A 25,516-nucleotide genomic window follows, 5' to 3' on the forward strand; every position below is an offset into this window, starting at 1 on the left:
AGAGGTACACAAATCCCTTCCTGTTGGCGGCAAGGACTCTGGGTCCGGGGGAAGGGGTTTACCGCTGTACACGGAACTGTTTCCAAGTTGGTTTTTTTGTTTGTTTGTTTGTTTGCTTGCTTTTTTTCGGATTTGGTCGGCTGCAAGCTCTAGGACCCTAGGTGTCCGGGACCTTTGGGGGTCGCGAGAGCGCCTCCTTGTCCCGCCCCTTGGTAGCTTCAGCTTCCCCCACCATGGCTCCTGTATCGGGCTCGCGTAGCCCTGAACGGGAGGCCTCCGGGGCGAAGCGTCGCAGTCCATCGCGGAGCCCCAAATCCATCAAATCTTCCCGCTCCCCGCGGTGTCGCCGGTCTCGCTCGCGCTCTTGTTCTCGGTTCGGCGACCGGAATGGCCTCAGTCATTCGCTGAGTGGCTTCAGCCAAAGCTCCCGAAACCAATCTTACCGCTCCCGCTCTCGATCGCGCTCTCGCGAACGGCCCTCGGCACAGCGGAGCGCCCCGTTTGCTTCTGCATCCTCGTCCGCCTATTACGGCGGCTACTCGCGTCCCTACGGGGGCGACAAGCCATGGCCTAGCCTGCTGGACAAGGAAAGGGAGGAGAGTCTCCGGCAGAAGTGAGTGAAATCGCCGCACCCTCTCTTGGGTCATTCTGCCTGCCTTTGAGTCCAGCTTGTTCATTGTTTCTGTTTTATTTCGCTTCCCATCCGCCTCGCACCTTTTTCATCTCTTTCTTCAGTTCACCCCGTGACCTTTTTTATTTATCCTTTCTAACTTACATTTTCATTCATCCCTAGACTCCTTCATAAGAGGCCCTGGTTTCCCACTACCTACTTACCCCTACTGGGAAAGTAAGAGGCTATTGTATGCCTTGGTGTCATTATCCGTGCACCTGTCTTTATTCCTCACTAAACGGAAATAGAGGTTTGTGACTTTTATTGATCACAGAATTAGTAGTGCCTGCCTCTTGGTAGGCATGGCAGCTGTTTCTTGTTGCATGAACAAACAGAAAAAATTGAGACAAGAGGATATTTCAGTGGAAACGTTTTGCAGTGAACTGGGAAGTATTGTAATTAAGTATATGTATTGGTTTTGAGGGAAAAGAATAATTAGATGAGGCTATGTTGGGAAAAGTCTTGGCAAGTGGTCTCAGCCGTGTTGACCATGCAAACCAATGTGGGAATGAGATTGGATTTCCTCTAATGGAATTCTTAGTTTAAAAAGACTCACAAATCTTTAGTAGCAACAACTGTGAGACTCTTGAGGCAAGTCAGAACACTCATTCTCATCGACGTAGCAAATTTACGGCCGCCTTGGTCTACATGAGGCCATGCCTCAAGACATATTTAAATTCAAAAGCTGGGCATGCATGATGTCTCACTCCTGTAATCCTAGCGTTCAGGAAGCCGAGGTAGGACTGTCACAAGTAATTCGAGGCCAGCCTGTACTACAGAGTTAATTCAAGGTAGGCCTGAGGTAGAGTGATATCCTGAGAGAGGCTCATGTTGCTGCATTAGTCATAGTATCTGATATGTATGAAGTTTATTATGCTTGTTAAAAATTAGGTCTTAGGCCCTGTACCATGTGTTTCAAAATGGTAAAATTTCAAGTATTACAGGCATCGAGGGGCAAGTTAACTTTCCAACAGTTGAGAGATGCTTCATGTTTTTTTTTCCTCCCCCAGCAGGGGAAGAAATACAGTATAAGAAAAAAAAAGGGCAAGTTTCCGCATTGCCCTGCCTGAGTGTGAAGGTTTTGTTTGTGGTGAAGCAGGATGGTCTTGGGCAAGTGAGACCTTTCCTAGCTTCGCTTCTTCATCATTAAAAATCCGCAGAAGCTGGAGCTGAGCTCAGGGGAAGAATGCTTGCCTAGCAAACCCGAGGCCCCGAGTTGGAGCAGCGGCCCACAAGGGACAGGGAAATCAGTAACAAGGCTTTTAAGGGTGTAATAACATCCATAAGTGAAACAGTCCTGATCTGTTAGAGACCTCTGGGATGGTACCCATGGAGTGTGTCAGTTGAAAAGCAAATGCTGAGCCAGGATCATGTCTCTAATCCCAACACTTGAGAGAGGGTCAGAACCACTAGGAGTTGAAGACTAGCTAGACCCTGTCCTATGAGATCCAGTTTCAGAGGAGTAAAGGATTTACTGGAATGTTAAGTGATTGGATGAGATTTGCATTTGTACTTTTAGGTGATATGAAGTTTATTCTGTCTATTAAAATTATGTCTTAGGCATGGTACTAGGCCTTAGACTTTGTGTTTTAAAATAAGAAATTTTAACATATTACAGGAGCAATAGACATGAGACTTCTGTGCTCTTTATGGCTGGGCAGGCATTCTTCCCCCAGAAGCCACAAACAGTTGTACCCCTTTTCTAAATTATCCATTTTGGCCAAATACAAAATTCTCCAAGTCTCTCTCTGTGTAGTTATCAATACCCTTTTTCATGATCAAAAATGTTAAAAAAAAGAAAAGCCAATTATAGGTCTTTCGTAGTAACTTTTTTTTTAAAGATTTATTTATTTTATGTATATGAGTACACTGTAGTTGTCTTCAGACACACCAGACAAGAGCGTCAGATCACATTGCAGATGGTTGTGAGCCACCATGTGGTTGCTGGGTTTTGAACTCAGGACCTTCGGAAGAGCAGTCAGTGCTCTTAACCACTGAGCCATCTCTCCAGCCCAGTAGTAACTTTTAAAAGTGAGTCATAAGCCATCAAACTTTAAGGAATTCAGGCTAATTATTTTCTTCAAAGAATTATTTTTATTTTATTTATTTTTGGGTGGAGGGGATTGAGACAAGGTCACTATGTATAGCTTTGGCTGTCCTGGAACTCATGTTGATGAAGCTGGCTGCAAACACAGAGAGATCTGCCTGCCTTTGCCTCCCAAGTATTGGGACTGAAGGCATCCACCAGCACACTCAGTGTTATTTTTATTATATTTTTAATTATATGTATGTATGTGTCTGTGTGTGGATATGTACATGTCAGTGTAGATGCCTTGGGAGGCCAGAAGCGTCAGATCTCCTGGAGCTGGGCTTAGAGGTAGCTGAGGGCTAACCAGCTAGGAAGCTAGGAACCAAATTCCAGTCCCCTACAAAAACAGTATGTTCTTTTAACCTCTAGGCTATCTTTCTAGCCCATAGTTTGTATTTTAAGTTTATGAGTCGTAGTAAATATTAAAACAGAATTAGTCTCATACATAAAATGAATAAAGTGTCCCCTTCCCCCGCAAGAGTAGAGAGCGTCCTCCTCCAAAAGGGTCTGAAAGGAAAGCTGGTAAGAGAGGAGAGTTTCTGGCAAGGAAGACTCTTCTTCCTTTCTCGAATCCCTTTTATTTTCCTTTCATCTTTATCTTCTTCACTAATTCCTAGGTTCCTGAAAACTGAAAGTTTTCAAATCAAGATTTCCTTATCTTTATAACATACATAAACAAATGCATTTATTTTTAAATATAAGACTTTCTGTCAATCTTTACAGTGAAATGAGGACATTTCGAACATGTGCCACACATTCAGCAAAGGGATGTCCTTACCCAGTTGCTGAGGCACTCTATAGTTGGTACCCGTTACTATCAGAACATTAAATCCTACATAATGAGTTTATAGTTAAGCTAAGTCTCTCCCCCACTCTCCTGCTCTCAGACTGGGTTTCTCTGTTATTCCCTGGCTGTCCTGGAACTCTCTCTGTAGACCAGGTTGGCCTCAAACAGAGATCTGCCTGCCTCTGCCTCTGCCTCTGCCTCTGCCTCTGCCTCTGCCTCTGCCTCTGCCTCTGCCTCTGCCTCTGCCTCTGCCTCTGCCTCTGCCTCAGCCTCTGCCTCTGCCTCTGCCTCTGCCTCTGCCTCTGCCTCTGCCTCTGCCTCTGCCTCTGCCTCTGCCTCTGCCTCTGCCTCTGCCTCTGCCTCTGCCTCTGCCTCTGCCTCCAAAATGCTGGGATCAAAGGCATGCATTACCACCGCCTGGCTTAAACCACGTTTTAATTAACTTTTTAAAACATATAGATAGATTCAGGTGTCCCTGTAGCTCCAGCTACTTGGAAGGCTAGATCATGAGCCTAGGAGTTCAGAGCCAGCCTAGGCAACATGGTAAGATCCTGTCTCAAAAGATATATGATGAAAATAATACTGGGAGACTTGACGTCTGTTGAGTTTATTATTATACATTTAGGAAACAGTCCATTGAGTTATAATTTAAATATTTATCTCTTCTAGGAGATTAAGTGAAAGAGAGAGGATTGGAGAATTGGGAGCTCCTGAAGTTTGGGGACTTTCCCCAAAGAATCCTGAACCAGAGTAAGTGTGTTTAAAAAAAAAATTAAAATGTCAATAGCATTTGCTTAAATCCTGGTCTTCGGTCAAATACTTTTTAATTATGTCTTCTTACGTTTTATTTATTTGTACATGTGTGTATGTACACAGGTAGAGGTCAGAGGACAACTTGCAGGAGTCGGTTCTCTCCTTCCACCATGTGGGTCCCAGGGATTGAACTCAGATCATCAGGCTTAGCAGCAAGCGCCATTACCCACTGAGCCATCTCACCAGCCCTACTGTCAAAATTTTTAAGTGAAGAGCTTCAAGTACTTAACAGATTTTTTTTTTTTGCTTTCTTATGATTTATGCTATTTTACCCCTTATATTTAAAAACACATGGAGGATGGGTGATGATTACAGATGCTGCTAGTAGATTTTAGCACATTCATTATGTGTGTGTGTGGAGGTTGTTTTGTTTTGTTTTGTTTTTGAGACCTGGTCTCATTCTGTAATTCAGGCTATCTGGAACTCTTTGTGTAATAGCCAAGGCAGGACTCAAAACCCAGAGCAATCTTCTTGCCTTTGCCCCTGAATGCTGGAATTACTGGCCCAGATGACCATGCCTGGCTCAGTTGCTGTCTTTAAATTATACCGCACAAAGTTCCAGTTTCCTACTCAGAAAGATGCATTATTAAAAATAATATATGTATTATTTTTATTGTTTTCTCCTACTAACCCACTATCAGACTGCTAGGTGTTAGCATAACAAAGAGTTTTAATTTTTTAAAAGTGTTACAAGTGGAGGCATTTCCCTAAGAAAGAAGGCGCTCCTGAGGGTGGGAAGGGACTAGTCAGCTGGGAAAAGCAGACACAAAAGCTGGAAAAAAAAAATGAGTGTGCCCGAGTGAATGAGTATGTGGGGTCAGAATTTGAAGTCAGATATTGTCTCTGATCTCTTTTCTACCTTATCTATTGATTTGCATTTATTTACATTTTATTTAATTTACATTTATTTATTCTCTGTGTGTGTGTATATGTATGTTTGTGTGCATGCATGCTCTTGCTCGTACACAAGATCAAGTAGCACATGTGGGGGTCAGAGGACAACTTGCAGGAGGTTGATTCTCTTCTACCATGTGGGGTCAAGGACATGTGATTCAAGTTTTTAGGATTGGCATCAAGTGCCCCTACCTGCTAAGGCATCTTGGCAGTCCAGCACCTTAGTTTTTGAGACAGAGTTTCTTAGTGAACCTGGTGCTGATATGGTGAAGTGGATTGGTTGACCTAGGGGTCCTCCTGTCTCTTTCTCCCCAGGGCTGGAGTTACAGGTGAGTGCTACGGTGACCACCATTTTTCTTTTTTTTTTTTTTTTTTTATTTATTATATGTAAGTACACTGTAGCTGTCCAGAAAATGGAGTCAGATCTCATTACAGATGGTTGTGAGCTACCATGTGGTTGCTGGATTTGAACTCAGGACCTTCGAAAGAGCAGTCAATGCTCTTAACCGCTGAGCCATCTCGTCAGCCCAAAATTCGTATTTCTGAGACTTGCCTAACTTGCTCAATATGATTATTTCCTCTTACCTTCGTTTTCCCCTGTGTGATGCAACTCCATTTTTCTTTTGACTGAAAATATTTCCACTGTGTGCACATACTACATTTTAAATCTATGCCTCTGTTGTTACAGGCTGTCTAGTTTGATCAGGTAACCGAGTCCCTGGATAGTGCTGCAGTTTCCATTGCTGTGTGTGTCTGGGCTGTGGTGACTTGCAGTCCTTCAGGCAGATGCGCAGGACCGCTCTAACTACATTCCGTGCAGGGTCTTTTTGGTTTGGTTTGTGTTTTGAGAAACAGAAGCTGAATTAGTTTACATCTCCACTGAGTGGAAAAGGCTGCTTGTCCCTGCATCCACAACAGCATTTGTTCTTGGTCGCTTTCTTTTTTTCTTTTTAAATATTTTTTATTAGATATTTTCTTTATTTGCATTTTAAATGTTATCCCCTTTCCAGGTTTCCCCTCGGAAAATCCCCTCTCCCCCCTGCCCCCCGCTCCCCAACCCACCCACTCCGATTCCTGGCCCTGGCATTCCCCTACACTGGGGCATAGAGCCTTCACAGGACCAAGGGCCTCTCCTCCTATTGATAGTCGACTAGGCCATCTTCTGCTACATATGCAGCTAGAGACACAGCTCTGGGGGTACTGGTTAGTTCATATTGTTGTTCCTCCTATGGGGCTGCAAACCCCTTCAGCTCCTTGGGTCCTTTCTCTAGCTCCTTCATTGGAGGCCCTGTGCTCAGTCCCATGTATAGCTGTGAGCATTCACTTCTGTATTTGTCAGACACTGACAGCCTCTCAGGAGACAACTGTATTAGGCTCCTGTCAGCAAGCTCTTGTTGGCATCCACAATAGTGTTTGGGTTTGGTGGTTGTATATGGGATGGATCCCCAGGTGGGTCAGTCTCTGGATGGTCCTTCCTTCAGTCTCTGCTCCGTCTTGGTCACTTTCTTAATGACTGTCATTCTGACTATGGGTTAAGATGGACTGAGTGTAGTTTTTATTTGCGTTTCCCTGATGGATAGTGAGGCTGAACATTTTTTTCTCGTCCTCTGGAAGAAAAGCCATTGCTCTTAACCACTGAGCCATCTCTTCATCCCCCACTTGTACATTCTTGGTATCCTCCTCTGTAAGATGTAATAGGTAGCAAGATTTTCTCCCATTCTATAGGCCATCTCTTCACGCAACTGCTTTTCTTTGCTGTACAAGGTCCCGTTCATTGACCTGTGGACTTAGTGAATAACTGGTATCCTATTTAGAAACTTCTTGCCTATGCCTATATTTTTTTTAAAAAAAAACATTTATTGTATAAGTTTTGCCTACATTATGTATAGGTGTGCTGCATGCAAGCCCTGGGCCCACAGAGGTCAGAAGAGAGAATTGAAACTGAACTTACAGATGGCTGTGAGCTCCTTTGTGGGTGTTGGGAATTCAACTTGGGTCCTCTGCAAGAGAAGCCAATGTGTTTAACCACTGAGCCAAGTTTTCATCCCATTTGTTTATATCCCTTTTATCATTAAGGTCACCAAGAGTTTTAAACATTAATATACTGGCATTTAAAGAATGTTTCCTGCTGGGCAGTGATGGTGCATACCTGTCATCCCAGCCTGGTCTACGGAGTGAGTTCCAGGACAGCCAGGGTTGCACAGAGAAACCCTGTCTCGAAAAACAAAAAGAAAAAAGAAAAAAAGAAAAAAAAAGCTTCCTATATCTAATACTCTGAAGGCCATGTGCTTTTTTACTATTCCATATTTATTTACTTTTTAATTATTTTTAATATTCTATAGGGAGGGGGGACATGTGTGTACCATAGCACACAGGTGGAAGTTCCTGACCCTTCCCAGTATGGATCAAACTTCACAGCAAGCATGTTTAACTTGTTGGCCCCATATTTATTTTGTCTTCGCTGCTACTGAGAAGTTTCTTCTTCTTGTTTCATACTCCTCCCCAAGTCCACCTCAAGAGAGAAGGTTTCTTTGTGTAGCCTTGGCCGTCTGTAGCCTGTGGGGGGTTAAAGGCATGTGCTACCATGCCCAGCTCCACTCTTTGATTTTCTTAACAAGAAACCTGTAAGAGCAATCAAGCAGTATTATGTGAAACTTGTTCTTATAGGTAGATACTTGAATGCATTAAACGGGAGTTAAAAGAAACCCTTAAAAATATTTTGGTAGATAATACTTGTTATTCCATGTGTGATCTTCAAATCTTTTTTTTTTTTTTTTTTTTTTTGAGACAGGGTTTCTCTGTGTAGCCCTGGCTGTCCTGGAACTCACTCTGTAGACCAGGCTGGCCTCGAACTCAGAAACCCGCCTGTCTCTGCCTCCCAAGTGCTGGGATTAAAGGCGTGCGCCACCACGCCCGACTCGATCTTCAAAACTTTTGAAAAGTTTTGAATATGAGAATACTCCTTTAGTACCACCAAAGCATTTTAACGTTTTAAAGGCTGTCCCAAAGAATTATTTTTTAAATATTTCTTTACTATTTTGACAAGATCTCCCTATGTGGCTTTGGACTGGCCTGAAACTCACTGTGGAGATGAGGCTGGACTCAAGTTCACAGAGATCTACCTTCATCTGCCTCCTGAGTGCTGGGATTAAAGGCGTACATCATCATGTCTAGCTGTCTTTATTAGTTTTGTGTGCCATGTGGCTTTCCATGGGTATGTGCATCTAGGTGCTGGTGACTCCAGAGGCCAGGGACATCAGACTGACTTGAAGCCGCTGGAGTTATAGGTGATTGTGAGCCACCCAGAATGGGTGCCAGCAATCAAACTCAGGTTCTATGCAGGTGCAGGGCACACTCAGATAAGAGCTGGTGAAGTGCTTATCCAGAATGCTTAAGACCCTGGGTTTGATCTCTAGTACTAAATGCACTAGGCATGATGGTGCATGATTTATAATCCCAGGATTGCAGAGGTAGAGGCAGGAGGGTCAAAGTGAAAGGTCATCCTTAGCAACAGAGAGAGTTCAACCCCAGTGTAGGCTTGAGACCTTGTCTCCAAAGAAACCTATCCAGACACTGAGACGCTTCAGCAGCTAAAGTTGCCTGCTGCCAATGCTCTAAACAAGTGAAATGTAAAAAATAGTATTTCTAAATCCCCCAAAACAAAAACTTACTTTCAGAATTTATTTTTACAAAATCTGTAGTTCTGGGGAGATGGGGATTGTTCTAGCACATATCCTTCACCTACTTAAAATGAAAGTATGGAGCTAGGATATAGCTTGGTGAGGAAGCAATTACCTGGGACTTTTGTAGGTCTGGGTTTCATTCCTGCAGCTAAAAAATAATAATAAAATCACACACTCTTCCTTTAATCTTCATGTTTGTCCTTTCTTTTCTTTTTTTTTTCTTTTGGTTTTAGTGCTGGGATTAAAGGCATGAGCCACCACGCTTGGCTATGTTTGTCCTTTCTTGATCTTATATTCTCTATTTCTCAACTTTTAACTTGGGAGTTTCTTCAAAAAATATAAATATTACATATTTCTTTTTTAATGGTACTGTGTAAACTTAAAAGTATTATGTAAGTATGTCCTTTTATTATTATGAAGGTGGTACACTGTTGAATATATGCTTACAAAAATGCTTGCCTTTGGGAACTAGAGTGAGAGTTCAATTGTTGAGAGGACTGACTGTTCTTCAGGGACCCTGGGTTTGAACCACAGGACCCACATAGAGGCTAGTCTGTACTCCAATCCCAGAAGATCTGATGTCTTTCTAGCCTCTGTGGGGACTGGGCACAGTTCTACATATAAGCAAAATGCCTATATACAGAAGATAAAATGTAATGATAATAATAATAATATAAGATTTTAATAATAATAATATTTCAAAAAATGCTTGCCTTTAAAGGTTTCTAGGTAATGAGTGCTGTTACTGAAAATTTTAAGTATATTTTAATACTCTATGGTTCATATTTCTTACAATCATTTTCTGTGATTCAGCTCTGATGAACATACACCAGTAGAGGATGAAGAACCAAAGAAAAGCACTACTTCAGCATCTAGTTCAGAAGGTAATTTTATAAAATAAGGGACTTACTCATTCATAAGTTTCAAAAGTATGTTTGTAAGTAAGTGAACTACTTTGCTGTTACTCAAACTACCAACTAGCTATTCCTGTTCAGTAATTCAAATATAGAAATACTTCTTTAGAAGTTAATTTCCCTTTTGTACTTACAACAGATGATAAGAAGAAGAAAAGGAAATCTAGTCATTCAAAAGACAGAGCCAAGAAAAAGAGAAAGAAAAAGTCATCTAAAAGAAAACATAAAAAGTATTCTGAAGATAGCGACAGTGACTCTGAATCTGACACAGACTCCAGCGGTAAGAAAGCCGTATCATTCTGCAAATCCTAGAATATATTATAGTTGTTAAACATGTTATGTGGATGTCTGTGCAGCATGTGTAGTCCTGATGGCTGTGGAGACCAGAAGAGGACACCAGATCTCTTGGTACTGATGTTACCAGTTGCTTGCGAGCCACCATGTGGGGGCTGGGAATCAAACCCAAGTCTTTTGGAAGAGCATGCAGTGCTCTGAACTGTTAAGCCATCTCTCTAGCCCCTCAGCTTTTAAACATTTGTTGAATTATAACCATAATTATGGCTATGTTAGGTTTTTTATTCCAATTTATTTATTTATTTACTTACTTATAATTTTTCAATTCACTTTACATCTCAAATCTCTGCCTTCTTCTGGCCCTCTCCTCACACAGTCCCTCCTCTCCCATCCCCTCTTCTCTTCTCTGAGAGGGTGGAAGTATCCCTGGGTATCTCCCAACCTTGCCACATGAGGTCTCTTCAGGGCTAACACAATCCTTTCCCATGAGTCCAGACATGGTAGCCTTTTTGGGGAATGGAGTCCACAAACAGGCAACAGCTTTTTTGGGATAGCTTGTACTCTAGTTGTTGGGGGACCCACATGAAGACCGAGCTGCACATCTGCTACATATGTAGTGGGGGGAAGCTAGGTCCAACCCGTGTATGCTCTTTGGTTGGTGGTTCAGACTCAGCCCCAGGGGTTCAGGTTAGTTGACTCTGTTGGTCTTCCTGTGGAGTTCCTATCCTGTTCAGAGACCTCAGTCCTTCCCCCAACTCTTCCATAAGAGTCCTTGAGCTCCGTCCAGTGTTTGGCTGTGGGTGTCTGCATCTGCTTCAGTCGGCTGCTGAGTGGAGCCTCTCAGAGGACAGTTATGCTAGGTTCCAGTCTGCAAGCATAACAGAGTATCATTATCATTAATAGTGTCAGGGATTGGTGCTTGCCTATGGGATGGGTCTCAAGTTGGGTTAGTTATTGGTTAGTCATTCCCTTAGTCTCTGCTCCATCCCTGTTCCTGCATTTCTTGTAGACTGGATAAGTTTTAGGTCACAAGTTTTGTGGGTGTGTTGGTGTCTCTATTGCTCCACTGGGGTTCCTGCTTGGCTATAGGAGGTGGCCTCTTCAGGATCCATATCCCTACTATTGTGAATCTCGGCTAAGGTCACCCCCATTGATTCTTGTGAGCCTGTCCATCTCAGCTCTCTGGCATGTCCTTGAGATGCCTCCCTTCACACTGCAGATTTCCTCTCATTCTCTTAGCCCTCTGGCCCTTTGTCCTGTCCCTCCCCACACCTGATCTGAACTATCCCATTCCCCGTCCCCTGTCACTTCTCCCTCCCAGTTCTCTTCCTCTGTCTGCCTCCTATGACAGTTTTATTCCCCCTTCTGAGTAAGATTCAAGCATCCTCGCTTGTGCCTGCCTTCCTTCTTGTTTAGCTTCTTTGGGTCTGTGGAGTGTAGCATGGGTAGCCTGTATTTTGTGTCTAATGTCCACTTATAAGTGAGTGCATACCATGTCTGTCCCTTTGGGACTAGGTTACCTCACTTAGGATGACACTCTCAAGTTCCATCCATTTGCCTGTATATTGCAGTTTTTAATAATTAGTGGGTGTCATGTGGTACAGTGGGCCTGCTGCCTTCAGAGCCAGTTATTCCCTGCACCTACCTTGGTTTACTCAGCGCAGCAGTGAACATGCGGGGCTTTTGTAATCAACTGAGTTAAAAAACAAGTAGCTTAAGAGTTCCCTCTTCCCTGTCAACCATTCCTCAGTTACCTTCCCAAACCAGTCATGCTTTAGGTTACATTTTATTCATTTATTTTGTGTAGATGTGTGTTTGTATGTAGATGTGCATAGCACAGTATACATATGGAAATCAGAGATTAACTTTGAGGAGTTGAAGTTTCTCTCCTTCCACCAAGAGGGTCTAGGGGATTGAACTCATGTCCCCAAGCCCAGCAATAAGCACCCTTACCTACTGAGCCATCTTGCTGGTACACTGGCTGATTTTCAGACTCCCGTGGATCCACAGAGCACCCCCTGCTTTTCTCTGTCAGCCAGATTATACCCATTTCATTACCATCTCTCATTCTACTGAGAATCTGGAAGACATAGTCTTCCTCTGCCACACACAGAGTTGTTTCTTTTTGGTTTTGTTTTTTCTCACTATGAAACTTTAGCAATTTTCAGGAAAATAAAGGGAATAATGTTAATCAGCATCACCATCATTATTAACTTTCGTTATTTTGACACATTGCTTAAAATATGAGGGTCAGGGGAGTTGCTGTGTTATTCAAAGTATGTTAAGTCATCATTCCTTGGCTAACCATTTCTATATGTCCCTCTTTGAAATGACCATATTCTTACTTAACCAATGTCGTCACTGCAGTGAATAAATTAATACCTAGTGTGTGACTTTAATTTTTTTACATTTACTTATTGTATGCATTTGTGTGTGTGCACTCATACATGCTATAGGCAGTATGTGGAGAGCTTAGAAGACAGGTTAGAGGATTCGGTTCCCTCCTTCCATCATAGTGTTCTAGGGTTCAAGCTCACGTCATCGGGTTGACAGTAAACGTTTACCACTGAGCCATCTTACTAGTCCATGACTGCAATTTCTTTGACTCCTGCCCCTAGTATAATTCATGGCAAGCCTTAATAAATGTTAGGATGAATTTTGTGATAATAGAATATTTGTGATAATAGAATATTTATCTGTTAAAATAAAAATTGTTTAACAATTTTGAACTTCAGAATGTTTTTCAATAATAATGTGCCTCAATTTGCAGATGAAGATTCAAAAAGAAGAGCAAAGAAAGCTAAGAAAAAGGACAAGAAAAAGAAACGAAGAGGGTCAGTTGTTTTTCTTTTTAAAAATGATTATATAAAATCGTATAATGATCCACTGTGTGTGTGTGTGTGTGTGTTGTGTGTGTGTGTGTGTGTGTGTGTGTATTTCAGCAGTTACCCTCTCATTGGGTAGTGTCTACCACCCTCTGTTTATTTTGGAAATAATTGGAGTTATCATTCTTTTCACAAATAATTCCACAATTTAGTACCTTCCTCTAAAGGGTTTTGTTTGTTTGTTTGTTTTTTTTTTTTTTGTTTTTGTTTTTTTTGGTTTTTCGAGACAGGGTTTCTCTGTGTAGCCCTGGCTGTCCTGGAGCTCACTTTGTAGACCAGGCTGGCCTCGAACTCAGAAATCCGCCTGCCTCTGCCTCCCGAGTGCTGGGATTAAAGACGTGCCCCACCACGCCTGGCTGAGGGTATTCTTTAAAAAAAAAAAAAAAGACCTTTGATTGTGCATAAGAATTTAGCAATCATCAATACACTGCAGTTTTTTTCCTACAGTTTCTTCAAATCAAAATGCAAATAATGTCCCTAAATTGTAGTTGTTATACAGAGAGAATTAGCATGTTTTTCTGTCATTCCTCTTTCCTGGAGAGAGAGGGATCTCAACATTGGCAGATTGGCCGGGTCCTTTCTAGGAGGGGCTGTATACTACTGTCACGAGGAAACTAATAAACACTGCTGCTCATTGTCTGCATTTAGTATGTCATTGGGAATGCAGAACAATGGTAGTTTACTTTGAATGCTGCTATTTAAACATATTTGATATATTTTAATCCATCACACTGGACATTTTTATTAATGCTCACATTGCTGAGAACTTGTTTTTCTTTTTTGTGTGTTTATTTATTTTATTTATTTACATTTTGTTTTTTTGTGCTTATTTTTTATTTGGGGTTGTTTTATGTTTTTTTAAAGATCTATTTTCATTTAAGTCTATGTGTGCATCTATATATGTGCAATGTACATGCATGCACCCGGAGAGGCTAGAAGAGGGCCTCAGATCCTCTGGAGCTAGACTTAGAGGTGGTTATGCCTACCTGATGTCGGGGCTGGGATACGAACGCGAGTACTCTGGAAGAGCATCAAGCACTCATGACTGTTGAATCATCTCTCTAGCCACTGTATGTTTTTGAGATAGAGTCTTGTATACCCCAGGCTGGCTGCAAGCTCACTAGACAGCATAGGATGCCTTTGGACTCTTAATTTTCCTGCCTCTTGCACCCAAGTGCTAAGATTCTAGATATAAGCTACCACCTCCTGCCTGAGAGTTAGGTTTTTAAGCTAATCCATTTCTATTATCTTTCTATATGATAACTGTATTTTGTTAATTCTTTAGTCATTTCCTTTTTTAAAAAAGATTATTTATCAATATTATTTATTTGAGCACACTGTAGCTATCTTCACACACACTAGAAGAGGACACCAGTTTAAAACTCAACTTAGGATCTTTGGGAAAACAGTCAGTATTCTTAACCACTGAGCCATCTCTCCAGCCCCTAGTCACTTCTTGTTAATAGCAAAATACTATTTGGTTAACTGAGAAGATTGAATTGAAAAGTTTGAATAAGCTGGGAATTCAGATAGTTTTATCAACTGTTCATTCCCATGAAAACTGAGGATACCTGGGGCTGAAGAGATGGCTCAGCAGTTAAGAACACTGGCTTCTTTTTTTTTTTTAAGGGTACCTGGGTTCAATTCCCCGCAACTGCATAGCAGCTCACAACTGTCTGTAACTTCAGTTCCAGGGGATCTGGCATGCTCACACAGACATTCACACAGGCAAAATACCAGTATGCATAAAAATATATCTTTATAAAAGTTTTCATTAAAAAAGAAATGTAAGAATGCCTTTTTAACATGAGAATACTTAATTTGTATTAAATTATAACCCTTGCAGGAAGAAATACAAGAAAAAGAAGTCTAAGAAAAACAGAAAAGAGTCCAGTGATTCGAGCTCTAAAGAGTCCCAAGAAGAATTTCTAGAGAATCCTTGGAAGGATCGATCAAGTAGGCTCTTGTATTGACTAACTCAAAACAGTTCAAACATTAACTGATTAGTCAAGATGTGACTGTGTTTCTTAATGTATTTCATGCAGAGGCAGAAGAACCATCAGATTTGATTGGCCCAGAGGCTCCCAAAACTCTTGCCTCCCAAGATGATAAGCCTTTGAAGTGAGTAGCAGTGTACGCTTGTGGGGTTTTGTGGTTTTCTTTGTTGTAGGTTCTGTGTTTTGTTTTTGCTGAGTGGTCACATAGGTTTAGCAGTCTGCCCTTGAACTGTGCCCACAGCCAGTAGCAGTGGATTTGAAATATCTAAAGTACTTTATTTAGCTTGGTGTGCTGCTTATGCCTGTGATCTCAGCGTTTGGGAGGAGGGGGAGGCAGGGAGTTCAGGAATTCAGGGTTTTTCTAGGCTCCTTTGTGATCTTAAGGCCAACCTGGGCTATTGTGTAAGGGGGAGGGGAAGGCATGAAGGTTAGAGGACAACTAACCTTTAGGAGTTGGTTCTCTCCTTCCACGTTTACTGGAGGGTACCAAGGATTAAACTCAACTCCGCAGACTTGACAGTAAAGAAATGTCTTTACCCTGTGAGCCTTCTGGCAGCCCATACAAAATAGTACTTATGTTTAATTTGTAGTGTAGTAAATGCGTAAACTTCATAAGTGATAAGATTACTGTTGTACTGTAAGCTTCAAGCTTAATATGAATACAAGGAAACATACTGAACTGCTCTTAAAATCTCTTAATCAAGGGTAAAAGAGAAGTTTTACTGGATGGCCTTTACTGGAGGGCATCAGATTCTGTTACAGATGGTTGTGAGCCACCATGTGGTTGTGGGAATTGAACTCAGGACCTCTGGAAGAGCAGTCAGTGCTCTTAACCGCTGAGCCATCTCTCCAGCCCACCTTAATCCACAATTTTCAATCGTGAATTTATACTTGTGAATCATAGTTCTTTTGTTCTTCCAAAGTATGTATACATTCCTTGGTTAATGATACAGGCCATAGTACAGCATCCTATAATAAAAATGAAGACATTTCCATCAAGCACACTACTGCTCAGCACTGTTATTCTTCCTATTGTCTGAGGAAAAATATTTTGTGCTGTCATTTTCTATGGAGCTAGTTTGATGAACCTTTTGTGAATTCTGAATTACTTTGTAGCTATGGCCACGCTCTGTTACCTGGTGAAGGCGCAGCTATGGCTGAATATGTAAAAGCTGGCAAGCGTATCCCAAGAAGAGGTGAAATTGGCTTGACAAGTGAAGAGATCGCATCATTTGAATGTTCCGGTTACGTAATGAGTGGTAGCAGGTATTTTCTCGGCATTGCGGCAATTTCCTTCTTTCTTACTGCTGGAATTATATTTAGTGATCTGTTTCCTTTGACTATATCCTAGTGGAAAATAGAGTGTGCGCGCGTGCACACACACACACACACACACACACACACACACACACACACGTGAGATACTGGTTTCATTAGAAGAAACATACCTAAATAAGTTTCAACTACATATAGAACTTAGCCTCAAACTCTACGCATGTCCAAATTTAACAAATCAATAGTTTCCAGTTTTAGGTTTTTCCTCTGGTAAATACAGTTAGTTTAAGTTAAGCCATCTGTCATAAGAGCATATAGGATTCCAGTAGTGAGGAAAACAATTTCATAAGATTATCTTTCTTGATTTTTGAGTTTGCTTCCAGTTCTCAGAGGTCCAGAATTTCTGGAATGAATATCAGTTAAGGATCATGAAAGATGTCAGATTTAGCCTGAGGAAATAAAATTGTAGAAGAATCACAAAATACTTGACTCCTCAGGGAGAGAGAGGGTAGCTGCACTGAATCACACTGAAGTGTCGGCTCGTTACGCTTACAGACTATTAAAACAGTTCAAACTGCTTTGATTGGGGCCAGACACAAATATGTGTGGAACCTCTGAGATACCTCCAGAATCTTCCATGTCTGAAAACTAACATCACATTTGAGGATGACACAGTATGACTAGGACAAATCACTAGAGACCTAAGGATCAGTAAGGAGGGTTCAATATAGCCATTTTTGTGATTGAAGTGATTGTTTACATCTCAGACTCTTCAGGGGGGTAGCAAATGGTTACATATAAAGTCATTACAAAACCAGTTGTGTTTCTAAATCTCAGCAACAGGCAACTAGAAAATATAAACACATCATTAATATATTAGTATAATTAACAATGTATAATTGTGATTGCTGGCGTTCAGAGCCTAGGAAGTGGGCTGCGTTTCAGGGGGAAGTCCATGATCACCACGTGGCAACATGCAAGCGGGTGCTGGAGCAGTATGTCTTAGTTAGGGTTTTACTGCTGTGAACAGACACCATGACCAAGGCAACTCTTATAAGGTCAACGTTTAGTTGGGGCTGGCTTACAAGTTCAGAGGTTCAGTCCATTATCATCCAGGAGGAACACACTGGCATCCAGGCAGACATGGTGCAGGAGGAGCAGAGAGTTCTAGATCTTCATCTGAAGGCTGCTAGTAGAATACTGGCTTCTGGACAGCTAGGATGAGGATCTTAAAGCCCACACCCACAGTGACACACTTACTCCAACAAGGCCACAGATTCTAATAATGTCACTTCCTGAGCCAAGCATATACAAACACAGGAGCTGAGAGCTACAGCCTGATCCATAGGTGGCAGGCAGAGAGAGAGAGAGAGAGAGAGAGGAAGATGAAGAAGAAGAAGAAGAAGAAGAAGAAGAAGAAGAAGAAGAAGAAGAAGAAGAAGAAGAAGAAGAAGAAGAAGAAGAAGAAGAGAAGGAGGGGGAGGAAGAGGAGGAGGAAGAGGAAAAGGAGGAGGGGGTGGGGGGGACGGGAAAGGGAGAGGAGAGGAACAGGGGAGGGAGACTAGACCAGGCGTGGCCCACTCTTAGGTCACACACCTCCTCCTCCAAGGATACATCTATCTCCTAATCCTTCTTAAGCCGCCCACCGAGACTGTGGACTTAGGCATTTAGATGCTTGAGCCTATGAGGGCCATTTTTATTCAAATCACCACACTCTGTTTATTGTGTCAGTATTCACTATGGGACAAAATGGATGCCTGTTAACAGGACAAAGAAAAAGTGTGTGTGTGTTGTGTGTGTGTATACATTGAAATCCTATTCAGCTGTAAAGAAAATTAAATGGTATCATTTGAAGAAAAAAAAAAAAAAAAAAAAAAACAATGTATAATTGTGTATGCTAAATATAGTTAAATATAATGAAATATATAAATATAATAGTATTAGAGAATCTGAGTGATTTAGAAATTAATTCTAATAAAAGAGTCCCCAGACCTTCACAGAGAAAACTAAGCCATGAAGAAATATTAAGGGTCTGGAGCGATGACTCAGCGGTTAGAGAGAGCACTGGCTGTTCAATCTGCAGCACCCACATGCCTGTAACTCTAGTGCCAGGGCATCTGCAGCCCTCTCCTGGCCTCTGCTGGCACTACACATAATGTGAGGTACAAACATACATGCAGGCAAAACACTCATATACAGAAAACTAAAAAAAATCATGTGTGTTTTTGTTAATGCAACTTGGCATGATTTCTTATAGTCTGTTTCATGCTACAGATAATCTATATGTTTACTTTTGTGTTACTAATTTTAAAACTCACATTGGATCATTTATAATAATTCTTTGTATCCTACACAATGGGTATGCTCTGGTTTCTAATATTACCTTTATTAGACACATAATAAAGCACATTAATTTTGTTCTAAAAAATCAATTAAATAATTAGTTGGGCCTGGTGATACATATCCTTAATCTTGGCACTAAGGAAGCAGAGGCAGGTGTATCTCTGAGTTCACAGCCAGCCTGGTCTACAGAGCAAGTTCCAGGACAGCCAGGGATACACAGAGAAACCCTGTCTTGAAAAACAAAACAATGAGCTGGGCGTGATGGCACACACTCTTAATCCCAGCACTCAGGAGGCAGAGGCAGGGGGATTTCTGAGTTTGAGGCCAGCCTGGTCTACAGAGTGAGTTCCAGGACAGCCAGGGATACACAGAGAAACCCTGTCTCGAGAAGAAAAAAAAAAAGAAAAACAAAACAAAACAATAGTAATAATAAAAATAAACATTAAAGAAGATTTATATCAATGGACACATAGCATGTTCAAAGTTACAATAGCATTATTGTAAAGTCAATTCTCAGATTTATAGAGTCAATAAAATTTCAATCAAAATCATGACAGTTCATGAAACTTAGTCAGGTGGTTCTAGAAATATTTGTTAGACTAAAAGGTCAATAAAAGCCATGTTAGTTATGAAAGACAGTAGAAAAATAAGATGGGACCTATGCAAGATGAGAACTTAAGGAACTTGCAGGCTTTAGGAAGCATTTGGTATAGCCTAAATATTCAGTGGGATAAAATGCAGAGCCCAAAGCCAGTTGGAATTTTGGTGTATGAAAGAGATAGCATGTCAGATCCATGTGTTAAAAGAACATAAAATACTGAATCGCCTTATATAAAAGGCAGTGCCACTAGATTAAGTACTTTCAGAGAGGATGTCTTTTAGATTAAAAAGTGTTTTCTAAACAAAACAAAACAAAACAAAAATGTGCTACCCAGAAGTTTGCATAGGCTAAAAGTAAGAACTTATGTCCATCAAAAGACACATTAAAATGTGAAAGTTCTAGGTTCATATAAGATTCATGGAATACACTCAACTGATAAAGTATTGGTAGTGAGAATATTTAAATACCTATAAAAGAAATAAGGGGAAATGACAGGGCCATTTATCAAAATGATATATATGTTCTATATGTAAGTTAAATGATGTTCATTGACACTGGAAATGGAAGTCAAGAGTTGAGTGAAATACTGTTTTGTACGCATTTAATAGGAAAAGGCACAAAGTTCTGATAATGCCAAATATTTGAAAGGATGTGGTGCCCGCCATAGGATCTCTTAAACCCTTCTGTTAGTATACACATTAATACACTAAAAACCGATATGACATTATCTGAGAAAGTTGGACTCTCATATGCACTCTGAGCAAGCAGCACCACACACTATGGTACCCAAGAGAAACTCTTTCCCACAGACTAGAGGCATGCATGTGGGTGCTCATTAGAGTATCACTGTGATGCTTTCTGTTTCTTATAACTTCACAGGGCACTCACAGTACTCAAAGTAGCCTACATTGTTGCCATCTCCTCAGCTCTCCCATCTTATCTCTAGATGGTACCACACTAACCTGAAATGATTCTCGCCTCTTCTTACCAGTCTTTCATGGGTTTTTCTAGAGATAAGTTTCTTAAACTGATGATGTAGGTTCGGTATGTATATACAAATAGGGTCATTAATATTTCTCTCTGACTAGCAGACCTTTTGAATCTAACTTCAAAAATGTCCTCTGTCCTTGTATTTTACTGATCTAACTCTTAGACTGAATCCCCTTTTGTTTTCTGTGTGACACTTATGGATTCTAAGGAAATTAAACTATGCACAGAAGGCCTGTTCACTTAGAGATTTAGACTTGATTCTCTTCTTTGTATCAGTAAAGTTGAACCTTACTGTACCACTTGATTAATTAAGGTAAAACTTTTATCTACCCTGCTCTGGATTCCCCAAAGACAAAAAACCCACTATTGCTGGCTGGGCTTTAATTTCTGGCTTGGGAGGCAGAGCCCATGGATCTACGTGAGTTTGAGACCAGCCTGGTTTGCATAGAGCGCTCCATGCTGGCTGGAGCTACTTAATGAAACCCTGTCCAAAACTAAATCGTCTAAAACATTTAACAAGTTTCCCATTTCAGCTAATTAAAATAAGAAAAAAAGAATTTATCTTTAGTATTTGAAATTAAACAATATCTTCTCTGTTGACAAAACATTGGAGATCATTATTTGAATACTGGAAATAAGTCAAAGGAAAAAGAAACCTCAACAGGTAAAATACACAGTCATTTAATAACCCGTCTCCAGTGTCTATTATCACCTTTTAAGTAGAAGATTCTATGACAACATACTGTAAGAATTATTAGTATGAAATTAAGTCAAAAATAAAATTTGTCTCCAGGCATCGCCGAATGGAGGCTGTTCGACTTCGGAAAGAGAACCAGATCTACAGTGCTGATGAGAAGAGAGCCCTTGCATCCTTTAACCAAGAAGAAAGACGAAAGAGGGAGAACAAGATTCTGGCCAGCTTTCGTGAGATGGTATACAGAAAGACCAAAGGGAAGGATGACAAGTGAGGACTTCTTGGCTTTACAAGTGAATATTTTTAACATCGAAAAGGAAATTGTGGGTTCTAACAACAAAAGCTTATTGTTTTGTTTTTGTTTTGAGTTACTGTTTGATGTATGGTTTCAATTAGCCCAGGTTGACCTCAGGCTTTGTAGCCAAGGATGACTCTGAACTCTTGGTCTCCTGCCTCCACCTTCCAAGTGCTGAAATTCGAGGTGTGTGCCACCAGGCCCAGCCAAAAAGGCTACTGTGCTATGAAGTGGCTTTTCAGGGCTTCTGTGCCTTCTTTTTAATTCTTCAGTCCTTCAATAAAAGATGCTTGTTGATAAAATTAGTTAAGTTATTTGAGGCTTTTAAAGATTGACCCCAGCCTTCTGGTTTAAAAGTCCAAAGTCCTGCTATGTTCGGAAGGTGGCATAGAGAGAAAGTGGCAGATGAACGAGAAGGTTAAGTCTCACATCATGATCTGGTGTGACTATGATTATTAGCCCCATACAGTGTCTGCCACTATCCCAGCAGAACTTGAGAATTTCATATCTTGTTTTGAATGTGTTACAGATGGGCTTGACAGAAACTATTTAGGAGGCTATTTCTGTTAACAAACTGACGGTGTTGCTGTGCACAGCCACTCTGGAATTGGAAAACTGGCTTGCCTCTATAGTCGGCCCTAGAAATGTATACTGGGCTAACTCTACCTCTGCTCTAAAACCAAGCAAACCAAATGGCTGACTCACACATGTGTGGGGCAGAAAATGTGAGCATTAGCTGTTTCCCGTCCTATTACATTACTTACCATTGTTCTTTCAGTGGCTAGGATGTAGCTCAGAGTTAGAGCACGTGCTTATGAGGCCCCGAGCTACATCCCCAGCAGTGCAAAAAAGTTCCAAATGCAGTTTTGGGAGTCTATTGTGCCAATATAAGAATACTATTTCTATTTAAGCTGGTATTTAATAGAGGATAATATCTTAAAAATGAGTATTAAGAGTGCTAATAAGGGAAAATATAATAAGTCAGTATTTTAATTAAGCTGTTTCATGATGATGATGAAAGTAAAATATTAAACATTTTCAATTATGTCCTTTATATTACCAGATTTCTTGTTTGAGACAGAGTCTCACTATGTAGCCCTGGATGGCCTAGAACTCCCAGAGTTCCCCCTGCCTCAGCCTGCCAGGTGCTAGGATTAGAGGTGTGTGCCACTGCACCTCACTATAGGATTTTATTTTAAATATTGTTAAGCTCTTCAGCTTTTTATATCTGTCATGACTTTAATCCTTAACTTTCTAGAAACCCTCCTTACTTCATTACTGTTTGAAAGTTTAATATATGTTCTGAGAAAATGTGTTTCTAACCCACAACTGCTGAACTAAGCAGCAGTTAGCATGTAGTAAAATCTGTGATCTTTGAACTTGAAATTATTTCATGGTATTTATACGTCTCAGTCTGATAAGTATATAGTTTCCTAAAGTCTAATGGAAACTAGGTTCCAAAGTTGAAAGTCTTCTTAATCCATACACTTCCTCATGTAATACAATGTAAAGTTTATAATCGCTACTTTAAAAGTTAAAACGAAGGGCCATTATTTTTTGTTAAATGGCTCCTAGCAACTGGGTGAATATGTTTTTCTTTTTTTTAATAGGAAATGTAGTTTCAATGCAACAATTTTGTAGTGTATAAGTATTACAGATTTTCTTTTGATTATTCTCCACAGAGTATATACAGTCAATGAAAAAATAGGAATTTATTTAAAAATCTATCATTATTTAGTAGCAGTCCTTTAAAAAATGGAGGGCTAAAAGTATTTTATTTTTAGCTTGTTTGAATTATCCCTTCAAACTGTGTTCTTTCACCTGAGCTCTAAGTCAGCCATTGTTTGCAAAAACATATCTTTCCTTGTCTACAGAAGAAGAAACACACACTCGTGTACACACACACACACACACACACACACACACACACACTTATAATTGAACAAAACATTAAGCCAGGAATTTCCTCTTTGTTACATTCCTAGTGAACAAGGTAGTGGTTATGCTTCTATCTGTTTTCTTTATAGCTCTTTAGGCCTGAGTAAAGGCTATGTAGAAGTATTGTAATTTAAATATTTTGTTTTCTAAAGAGACTTACTCAGTTTCTCACCTCTTCGCCTGTTGTTTATAGGATTTCTCTCTTTTTTTATTTGTTGTACAAAGATAATAGGAAAAATAGAGAAATTGCTCAGTCCTACCACATGAATTGTTACAAGTGTTCTGTGTCCCTTGTACGTCTTTGTCATTTGAAGTGTACTGTAAAGTTGTCTTTGGTATTTTAAAATTGTGTGAGCAGGCATAGGAGTCCCATTGGGAAGTTAGGAATACATGATGATCCAGTGTGAAGACAGAAATAAGGAAGGGTGGTAACCCACCCCTGCTTCATTGCAATCATGAGCATGATGGGATGTTCAGAGTTTAGCAGTGAGGTCATCTGACAGTAGAAGAGATCTATGGGTAGTGGAGCCCTTCAGACTGTTAGTGTGAGATATAGAACGGTTGCCAGTTTGTTATCCAGATACCCATAAAAATGTCTATCAAGCCTAGAGCTAGGCAGAGAGAAGGACCAGACAGCTAAGGGCCAGTGGCTGAACTTTAGTAATGTTCACAACTCGACTCTGTGCTTGCCACACTCCAAAATCTTCTCCAGAACAGAAAACAACTTATTGCAGAATGGATAATGAATAAAAACAAAAACACAGTTGGGTTGTGTGCCATGAGTTTATTACTCAATAAATATTATGTGCTTTGACATGTTTCATATTTTTAATGTGTGGATTGTAAACATCCTCAAACATAACATAGGAATCAAACAACTTTAAAGGGAATGGACTCCAACAAAATATGCTTGGTCTCAGTAATGTCCCGCAGCCACTGTTCTCGAAATCGAATTTCTCCTGGTCTGTAGAGGAAGGGAAAAAACAACACACATCACACACGAAGCTTTTTTTTTTTTTTTTGGTTTTTCGAGACAGGGTTTCTCTGTGTAGCCCTGGCTGTCCTGGAACTCACTTTGTAAACCAGGCTGGCATCCAACTCAGAAATCTGCCCACCTCTGCCTCCCAAGTGCTGGGATTAAAGGTGTGCACCACCACGCCGAGTCACACACATCAAAAGGTTGAGGCAGGACTTCCCTCCTTACATTCCCAGTGAGCAAGATTCTGGCTGGGTTCTAGCTATATTCCTTTCTGTTCGTTAGACTTATGTGAGAAGTCTTTCAGAGAGCTGCTATACAGTAATGTGGGTTGTCACACACTAGCTACTTCGATATGAGTTTGGTGTGGTTCTTTATTGAGAGAGAGAGTTCTGAAACATCTCACTCTATAGCCCAGACAGGTCCCAAACTTACAGCAATCCTCAGCCTCCCAATTGCTGGGATTATAGATATGAGTATAATGCCTAAAAGGGATTATATCATCCATAGTAAATTCAGTATAATTCTGAAGTTTTCCTGAAGAGGACTAGAGCTGTAGCTCAGTATTAGAGTACCTGTGTGGCATGTGCAAGGCCCTGGTATTGATATCCAGCACCATACACACGCAGACACACACATACACATACTTTAAAATTTCTATAGAAATAATAGACATGACTCACTTTGTCCAACCCTGTTCTCTCAACCAATCCTTAAGTTTCTAATTGCTAAAAAAGCATTTTTAAACAATTTTCTAGAGTAATGCTTGAATCCTACCTTCAGCCTATGCTATAGGGTAGGTGGTCCAAAGATGAAGGGGGCCCTGCTTGAATTATCTGTGTCCATGGGCCTGTGGGAGTCCTAGAATGTGACAACCTTTACCCTCACCCATTTAGAATAAGTCTCCAAATTTTAATTACCTTTGAAGTAGTTCTGAATTCTCAAAGATGTAAGAGACATCAACAGGCATATCCTAAGAGAGAGGAACAAGTGTAAGCCTGGACCAAGCTCGCCGATGCTTAATCCTCCCAGTCCACCCTTATCTATATGTATATGTTTGCATTTTCAGGGCCTGTTTTTATTAACTGGAATCCATTAATTGGTAGGTTTTTTTTTGTTTTGTTTGTTTCTTTTACAAAATTATCTTTCTTTTTTTTTCTTAAATTTAAATGCATTTTATACATCAAACATATTAATAATATTGAGTGTTTTGAGAATCAAATAACACATAAAAATGTGTTCAATGTTTATATTCATATCTTTTCATAATTGGTAGTTTTTTAAATATTTCAAACCTATTCAGGGAAAGGTCACAGATACCTTAAGCTACTCCACCAGATTGGAGACAGCTGGTCGAGGCTTGGGTTCCTCACTAAGA

General features: G+C 40.5%; 2 protein-coding genes across 2 annotated transcripts in view; one reads left to right on the forward strand and one right to left on the reverse strand.

Moving 5' to 3' along the window:
- Nkap (NFKB activating protein) lies at positions 1-23,984 on the forward strand. Its single transcript, NM_025937.4, has 9 exons — positions 1-613; positions 4,216-4,296; positions 9,750-9,820; positions 9,990-10,130; positions 12,915-12,978; positions 14,876-14,985; positions 15,075-15,150; positions 16,143-16,292; positions 21,029-23,984. The coding sequence occupies exons 1-9, from the start codon at positions 234-236 to the stop codon at positions 21,201-21,203; spliced, it is 1,248 nt and encodes a 415-aa protein (NP_080213.3). The 5' UTR covers positions 1-233; the 3' UTR covers positions 21,204-23,984.
- The window catches only part of Akap14 (A kinase (PRKA) anchor protein 14), an 18,145-nt gene continuing 16,564 nt past the window's right edge, over positions 23,936-25,516 (reverse strand). Inside the window, exons 5-6 of the mRNA NM_001033785.2 lie at positions 25,059-25,111; positions 23,936-24,126 (exon numbers count right to left, since the gene is read on the reverse strand). Coding sequence (NP_001028957.1) covers positions 24,033-24,126; positions 25,059-25,111 — 147 coding nt within the window. The 3' untranslated portion in view covers positions 23,936-24,032. The remainder of the gene's footprint in view (positions 24,127-25,058; positions 25,112-25,516) is intronic.

The sequence above is a fragment of the Mus musculus genome, chromosome X (genome assembly GCF_000001635.26).
Source record: "Mus musculus strain C57BL/6J chromosome X, GRCm38.p6 C57BL/6J".
In the NCBI taxonomy this organism is placed as follows: domain Eukaryota; kingdom Metazoa; phylum Chordata; class Mammalia; order Rodentia; family Muridae; genus Mus; species Mus musculus.